This window comes from Mizuhopecten yessoensis, unplaced genomic scaffold, assembly GCF_002113885.1.
Source record: "Mizuhopecten yessoensis strain PY_sf001 unplaced genomic scaffold, ASM211388v2 scaffold7551, whole genome shotgun sequence".
Classification (NCBI taxonomy): Eukaryota; Metazoa; Mollusca; class Bivalvia; order Pectinida; family Pectinidae; genus Mizuhopecten; species Mizuhopecten yessoensis.
Genome location: NW_018407104.1, coordinates 441828 through 450823, shown reverse-complemented (window position 1 = coordinate 450823; position 8996 = coordinate 441828). Strand labels below are relative to the sequence as shown.

General features: G+C 38.2%; 1 protein-coding gene across 1 annotated transcript; it reads right to left on the bottom strand.

Moving 5' to 3' along the window:
- Positions 1–1900: 1900 nt before the first annotated feature.
- On the bottom strand, positions 1901–7197 carry LOC110453958 (mucin-4-like). The gene is made up of 5 exons (XM_021503215.1): positions 7076–7197; positions 6404–6743; positions 5214–5408; positions 3808–4463; positions 1901–3044 (listed from the first exon to the last, which is right to left on the bottom strand). The coding sequence occupies exons 1-5, from the start codon at positions 7168–7170 to the stop codon at positions 1901–1903; spliced, it is 2430 nt and encodes an 809-aa protein (XP_021358890.1). The 5' UTR covers positions 7171–7197.
- Between the last annotated feature and the right edge of the window lie 1799 nt (positions 7198–8996).

The window sequence follows — 8996 nt, the reverse complement described above, 5'->3', positions numbered from 1 at the left end:
TTCTTAAACATAGGCGGGGCTGATGGGGCTGACGGCGGCACAGTATACNATGTCAAAATAATCTATTTATTAGCAAGTAAAGTAGATCTCGATGGCGGGTGTGAAGCCATAAAATAATTCAAGTTGGCAACGCTGTATGTTTACTATAAACTTTCGCATTCTGCGACATTTCTCTGGTATTCGACAAAACAAACATAATCATATTTAAACATAAGTTTAGCAAAGATCACTTACTTTGAAATCCGGACAATGTTACGGTAGAGATAGCCCAAAATATGCNAAAGCGGACGTAAAAACCTATCAATCAATCAATCAATGACCTGTCTTTCGTCTGAGTACCGACCGAGAGAGACGGGGTCTCTGTCACTACGTACACGTATTATTGCATCAAATGACCGTTAAATATAAAATTATGAAAAATCGTGGCCAAAACCCTTTAAACCAGAGACGTATATTACGTGTAATACGTCTATGTTTAAATCTCAAATTCCCCTTTTGGGCTCCACAACTCTGAACCCAGAGGAACTATATCCTCCATTTATACAAAATTTAATCCCCTTTGCCAAAGTATACTCCAGGTCAAATGTGGATAAAATCCCTCCAATTATACAAAATGTATTCCCTTGGCCCAAGGATGCTCCAGACTAAATTAAGACAAAATCCCTTTATCCCTACGAAAGAAGAAGGCATTTTAAGATTTTACCTCCATTTCCCCTATTGGGCCCTGCCCCTCTGCCACCAGGGTCGCCACATTCACCGGTTATACAAATTAAGTCCCCTTGCAAGAAGGATGCTCAAGTTGGGATAAAATCCCTTCATCCGTATGGTAGAAGAAGGATTTCAAAGCTTTTACCTCTATTCCCCCTATTGGGCCCCTCCCCTCTGCCCCCAGGAGGGCAACAGCCACTGTTTATACAAAATTGAATGTCTTTGACCTAAGGGTGCTCCAGACCAAATTTAGTCAAAATCTACTTGGCCGTTCAGGACAAGTAGTGTTTTAAAGGAAAAGTTGATGGACGGACGACAGACTGATGATGGACGATGGACGCCGGACGCCGCACAATGGCATAAGCCCACTGATCCTTCCGACCAGGTGAGCTTAAAAAAAGTACAGAAACATCCTGTTCTTGGGAGCAGAAATGACAAGAATCCAACTCTTGGTTCCTTTGCCTTGTCATCCATCCACATTGTCCCTCGAAATAACCAACCTGCTGCATCATGGTTACAAGGCACTCCTCTGTCACTGACTTTAGTGATAGCTGTATCGCAGACTGACAGTAACAATATAAACTAGTTCATCATTAGTATTAAGCTAGACCCGCTTTAGGAGCTAAAATTGATTTGCAATGTGCACTGTGTATAGAATGGTCATTTTCAATGTAAAGGTTACTGGTAATTTTTGAGAAAGTCAATCGGATTAAAACCACATCTTAATCTATGCTTCGTTCTATTACAAACACCTCACTCTGCTACATAGTTAATAGAACAGAGCGAAGATCAAAATAGGGTTTTAATCAGATTAGAGAAATTGTTTCTAAATCACAACTTATGAGGTTTACAACCTTTTTATTACACATGGTGTCAATTTACACAAAAAAAATGTTTATCAAGCTTTAGTTGTACCATGGACTTGGATAGCAGCCCTCTGATCTAATTCCGTGATTATACTTTTGACATGGAAATACATATGTATATTGTATAATATATACCCATTGTTTGAGTATATCCTCATTTCAATGTGAACTGCTGTAATTACATGTATTAAAGAAATAATCAGTAATTAATTTCCATCTTTTATTGTTCACACAGATTGTGACAATATCATGAATATTTCTCACTTTCAAAATCCAAGATTACACAAGCTTCCTTGTCCTTTGTTTCATTTACACATGCTACAGTATCAGGAATGTTCTCCACTTTCATCGTCCATTACTAGAGAAGTTGTGAGGTTTTCTGGAGGTTGGTTTCTTGTTTCTGCTGTTGATGTGTCCCAGTGCAAGTCTGTTGGTTTCTCAGTCTCTTCACCTAAGGGTGAATGTGTCTGTGTCGGTGTGTGAGTATCTACCTGTGTCTGTGTCGGTGTGTGAGTATCTACCTGTGTCTGTGTCGGTGTGTGAGTATCTACCTGTGTCTGTGTCGGTGTGTGAGTATCTACCTGTGTCTGTGTCGGTGTGTGAGTATCTACCTGTGTCTGTGTCGGTGTGTGAGTATCTACCTGTGTCTGTGTCGGTGTGTGAGTATCTACCTGTGTCTGTGTCGGTGTGTGAGTATCTACCTGTGTCTGTGTCGGTGTGTGAGTATCTACCTGTGTCTGTGTGTGAGTATCTACCTGTGTCTGTGGCGGTGTGTGAGTATCTACCTGTGTCTGTGTCAGTGTGTGAGTATCTACCTGTGTCTGTGTGTGAGTATCTACCTGTGTCTGTGTCGGTGTGTGAGTATCTACATGTGTCTGTGTGTGAGTATCTACCTGTGTCTGTGTGTGAGTATCTACCTGTGTCTGAGTCGGTGTGTGAGAATCTACCTTTGTCTGTGTCGGTGTGTGAGTATCTACCTGTACGTGTATGACTGTGGCACCCTCTGTGTAATTCTGTGTGGTGTTACCTGTATGGTCACGCGTAAGCAGGTTGTCTGTGTGTATGTGTGTGGCACCCTGAATGTTTGTATGTGACGTTCCCTCTGTGGGTATGCATGTATTAACACCTACAGGTTTGTATGTGTCACCATATGTGGATAGGTGTGAGGCTCCTTCAGTCTGTATGTGAGTGGCACCCTCTGCGTGAATGTGTGTGACTCTCTCCGTGGGTGTGGGAGAATTATCTCCCTTCACTGACTGCAACACACCAAGTATACTGTCCAGTTTGGCTTCTAATTTCTGTTCTATTTGAGATAACCTATTATCTATATGTGTTTGAAGTCGTAGTTCAAATTCCTCCATACAACTCTTCACCACTGTCCTTAATGTATCCCGTGCAAGTTTGTGGCCTCCAGCAGTTTCATCCTGTGAACTTTGACCTTCTGCCTCCCCGGTGTCTCCTTCAAGTCTGCTGCAAGGTAACAGAAAAATAACACAAATGTCAAAACAATTATCAAGTTAATAAAATAAGAAATAATCGGCTTGTACATGAAGACATTTGACTGAAACGGAGAAAATTTCTATTATACTAGTGATAGGAAACATTAAATTTTCTATTTGTATTTTTTAATGTGCATACCAATTGACAAAAATATTACTGTATCAACAAATTGTGGGATGTAGTTGGCGTCATATGATAACGATGTAATGTGATGTTAATAACAATATTATCAATTATGCAGATTTGCTAATAACTTAAAGTAATTACCAAAGACGTACGCATACATAAAAAAACACATATTTTACAGTGGCTTCATCTGCACAATATCGAAGGCTTTGAATACAGTGGACAAAAATGATATTCTGATTGTTCAATACAAAATCAATTTAAGGAAATTATATTATCACATGTGAAGATATGACTTTTTGCTTATTTTCATTACGAAGAAGATAAAAGTTTTTATCAAATTGATAATTCCTGATATTTCGTTGGTAAAAAGGTAATAAAATTGCATATTTTGTTAACCCTTTCACCACTGGAGACCAAAATGGACTCATCCAGATCAACGCATGGAAGAGTTTACTAAAGTTACATAGGGGTGAAAGGATTAAGGAACTCATGTCGACAAATACATATCTAACATGACATTTACGTTTGTAAAGATTGACTGTACCGACAAGTGAGTATCTCCAGCATGTATCTTTTTTGATAGACTAAAGCATCCATTACGTACCTTTGAGGGATGTCCGAGTGTCGTTGTTCAATTCCAGTTTCCATCACTAATCTATTCTCCTCGGGATCCACAGTTCTCATCTGGGACACCCGACCACATATGTTTTGTAGCATCTGGTACATGTCACCTCCTTCAGACTCGGCACTAACACCAGAGTTCAGACTGGATGAGCCTACCACAGCGTTTCTTAACTCAGATAAGTTCAGTGATGACGGTAATGCCTCATGTAGACTTGCCGCAGTGTTGGTTGCTGTATCTGTTTGCAGGGGTGTTCCTCTCATTTGACTGGTAACTGTGCTATTTATAGATGGTTGGTTAACTTTTGGTTTATTTGAAGCTTGAGTATTACTTCTAGCATCTAAATGGGTTGTTTCTGTTCTATTTACAGCTTGTGGAATATTCCTTGCATTTGATTGGCTTGCTGCCAAATTATTATTAGCTTCAGGAAGATCCCTAGAATCTATCTGGCTAGGTTGTGTGCTATTTGAACCTGTTGGGGTGTCCCGAGACCCTGACTGGCTTGCTGAAGACATGTTCGAGAACATGGACATGAGACCCATGAGCCCCATCATTCCTGGTCCTGAGGAAGAGCCCGCAGACCTGGACGAAGACTGACTAAACATTCCCTGTAGGCCCGATACAGCACTCTTTTTGTTCTGAAAGCATAGACCAAAGCATATTTTTTATAAGAATTAAAATATAAGAATCAGTAGAATTGATGTAGTCTCTTTGAAAAAAAATTCACTTTACCGGTACTTGGAAATTGTCTTTTGTGCCATATAACAAAGAAATGTGACAGACAGATTTTCAATGCAGCACCATGCATTGTGGTGTTTGAGCAATGCACAATGTCTTGTTGGCCTTATCATGTCTATGAAGTTTCTTAATGTTGTTTGCAAAACTATAATTTAAGCTCCAGACACAGGGTCACGTTACAAATGTCTAAAATACACATATGCTATACTGATACGGGTCACAACACACTATGTTTATGTGGGTTGTGACCCGTATCAGTATAGCATATGTGTATTTCAGACATTTGTAACATGACCCTGTGCTCCAGACAAGGATGTGTGATAAATTCTGTTTTCTCAAAGGAAGGGAGATAACTCTATATTTGGCAGAGCAAGAATTGCTTGTCTTAATCACTATTTTGACATAGTTTCTTAAAGTGTTACCTTTTCCAATGAAATAAGTTGGAATACTCCAGGCAAGTGAATGGGATTGATCAGTGTATATGATGGTTTTTACCGTACAAAGGGGGATAACTCCATTTGATTTTCTTTTTTTAGTAGAGCAGTGTTTTTTGTGAAATGCACACTTCTTGAATGTCTTCTGTCAGACATTTAACTTTATTTTACAGCAATTAAGGAACATACTGTACTGATTGGTCAATCCTTCCTTACCTGTTGAAATTGTTCCACTGACCGCATGAGTTGTTGTGCGCCTGGAGACATTGACTCTGTGTCCACAAAACTCCTAACTTTACCCATGTTGAAGGTGGGCGCTACCTCACCATTCCCTTCATCTCCTGTCTCCGGATTCAGGATCACGACGATGTTGTAGATATTGAACTCCTTCATGTTACTTGTGCTGGGAAACTAAAGATAGAGAAAAATAACAGGGTATGTAATGATATATATCAATTATTGATTTCAAAACTATCCCAGGTACCAGATATTCACAGCCAAATTGGTCCCAAGTTTTCTAAATGTGATAATTGCGAAATAACTTTTCAACTACTTTTTTGTTACTATTTTTCAGGCAATCATCCTAAACCTGATTTATCCCTTTAACCCTTTCACCACTGTAGACCATAATGGACTCACCCAGATCAATGCATGGTAGAGTCTACTAAAGATACATAGGGGTGAAAGGTTTCACTGTGATATTGCTCCATTGATCTCATGAGTTGTTGTGCTTCTGGAGGCAATGTTAAATTTTTTTAATTTTGATAAAGAATTTCGCTAGTTTTGTTCAATACATGTACAGTTGTATATGAGTTTTAAGTTTTAAATTAAGCAGATTTTGCACCAATATGGCTAGGGTTTGATTCCCCAATGGGACACGGAAATTGAAAATTTCTTTTCAATGCTTGAAAAGTTAAATACTAAAACAAGGAAATGCTTCTTTAAAAGGATATGGAAAGTTAACACCCTCATTCAAATTCTTAATATAAGTCTTTGATCAAACAACACCCAAAACTGTTTAGGCCAAAAAAAAATAGTTTTAGGTAACATGGCTGAAAAAATAGGGTAGGTCGGTAGGCAAATAATTTCATTTTAATGTTAATTTTTTATTTTCGTGAATTAATATTATGGTTTATTTCAAATTTTACAATGCATTTCCACCGATTACAATGGCTATTAATTTGTCAATAATAAGGTCAGACCCCCAGAACAGGAAGAAAATACATTTTAATGAGTAGCTGTGAATTCTGCCTGGCTAATAAATTAACCATAGATACCAGTAGGTGATACAATATCTAGGGTCGGCAGTAAAATCTAGGGTAGGTCGGGATACCTGAAACACACATATTTGTTTTGGCCTTAATATAACAGTTTGAGGAAAATTTCAACAGGAAATTTTTGTATACCTTAACTGTAAATCCAAATAAGGTTTCTTTGAGCCTGACTCTGCAATTGAACATATCACTCTTGTTTTCTCCACCCTCTGCATCTAAACAGGGGATACGCTTTCCCCGCGACGTCATCATGTATCCTTCACATGTATCGTAAACCTCCAGCAACCTTGACTGACTAATGATGTCTACTCCAAGGACACTGACCCGATACTGTGGCTTACTGGTGATGGACAGGGTACAAGGTTCCCGCGAGTCCCCGGTCAGTTGGTCATTACTCGCACATTCCAAGGTCAGACAGCTATTCATGAAGTTGTTAGGGGGAACATAATCTGCCGCACTTGCCTCCGATAATCTGTAATACAAACATTTCAGTATCATGAGTGCTTGTATCAAATGATTTAACCTGCCAGCAAAATTCACTTGATGCAGATTTGATCTGTTAACCAATTAGGAAAGTGAAATGTTATTTTCATTGTACATGTTCACATAGATAAGTGTACAAGATGATCCAATTTAGTAAATTTTTCAACTCAACTAACTGTGTAAGCTTTTTTGCAGAGACTTGATCATCTCTAACATGGTATATGTAAGTGTATAAATACTGAAACTCATGTTAGTAGTGTTCCACCTAGAATGGAATAGAAGGGAGGTCACCACTTATGTTCCATCTGACTTTATGCTTACCCATCAATACTGTCAAACAGGTAGGAGACAACGCACGCTGGGTCCTTGTCAAACTCCCAGGATGGAAGAACTGTACAGTAATCAACACCAGCCATGGATACCTATTGACACACACCACCTTTAATCAAATGCAAACAAAAATAGAGGTAAAGTTTGTATATGTGTAGGTATAACAGGTACATGTGATACATGTAAAAAGTACAGCGTTGACTCTCCAGGGTTAGCATAGTACATAGAAGTAGAAATGTAGAAATCGCTCGACCAAATCAGTGAAGTTGACCCGAATGATCAATAGCGTTTCAGTATAGTAGCCTGCTTGTCAGATGTGTAGAAGGGATCAAATACTGGTTGGGACATGTAGGCAATAAACCTTCAACCAACCAACCTTATAAGAGACGCTGCACGGGTATTACCCCCTTTAGTATTTGGTGTTAATACCATGACTGAGAAGTTCAACAGTACAAAAGAATCATCTAGAGACACGAAGAGCACTGCCCCGCCCCCATCTGAAAAGAACGACACATTTTTGTTTTACAACAAATTCGCTCATTCAGAAGTGACCTTGCATATTTTACCGTGAGTCGACAGTTTGGTGTTAATGAAGTTCCGTCAATATTTCCAATTATCGTTGTATTGATCGTTATCTTCACAAATGGCCGAAGTAATGAGAGCCGTGGATATTTCTGCGCCAAACCACCATGCTTTCTCTTATTGTTGACACTCTCTACTACCTTAAAGAGTTCTGATAGGGGCACATAACTCGGTACTTGACATCATAATTATCTCCCTTTGACCGTAAGCAGATCGTTGCAATTGAAGTATTATAAAAAAAACACATCCTTAGATCAAATATCATAGAACATCACACATACACTTGGTTATATTCTCTCTCTATTTTTTTTTTGAAAAATAATTTAAAAATCAAAATGATAACCGGCTGCATTACTCCCAGGAGCAAGTCTATCTCCGTCGATCATATCATGTTATACAAAATTAAAGTTAATGAATTCAAACCTAATTGCTGAAACGAAAAATAAATTCATCAGAAAAAAAATCGCGAACAGTACACGTACAACATGCCTACCGAACAAATTATAGTGAATACTGGATATCAGTGAATATTGGATAACGGTAAATACTGGATAACAGTGATTACTATATAGCACTGAACACTTAGTAACAGTGGATAATGGGTAACGTTGGATACTGGATAACAGAGATTATTAGATAACAGTGAATACTGAACAACACTGAATACTGGATAACAGTGAATACTGGATAACAGTGGATACTGGATAACAGTGAATACTAGATAACAGTGAATACGGGATAACAGTGAATACTAGATAACAGTGAATACTGGATAACAGTGAATATTAGATAACATTGAATCCTGGATAACAGTGAATACTAGATAACAGTGAATACTGGATAACAGTGAAAACCGGATAACAGTGAATACTTAGTAACACTGGACAATGGGTAACAGTGGATACTGGATAACATTGAATACTAGATAACAGTGAATAATGGGTAACAGTGGATAATGGTTAACAGTTGATACTGAATAACATTGAATATTGGATATGGGCATATACTAGCTAGTAGTGGATATGGGATACCAGTGAATATATAATAACAATTAATTGGATACTGGATAACAATGGATACTGTATACCAATGATAACTGATTAACAATTATGACTGGAGAACAGTGGATATTGGATAACAGTGAATACTGGGTACATGTAACAGTAGTTAATGGGTAACAATTGATATTATGCTACAGTGAATACTTGAGAACAGTGAATACTGGATAACAGTGAATACTTGAGAACAGTGGATATTGGATAACAGTGAATACTTGGTACATGTAACAGTAGTTAATGGGTAACAATTGATATTATGCTACAGTGAATAC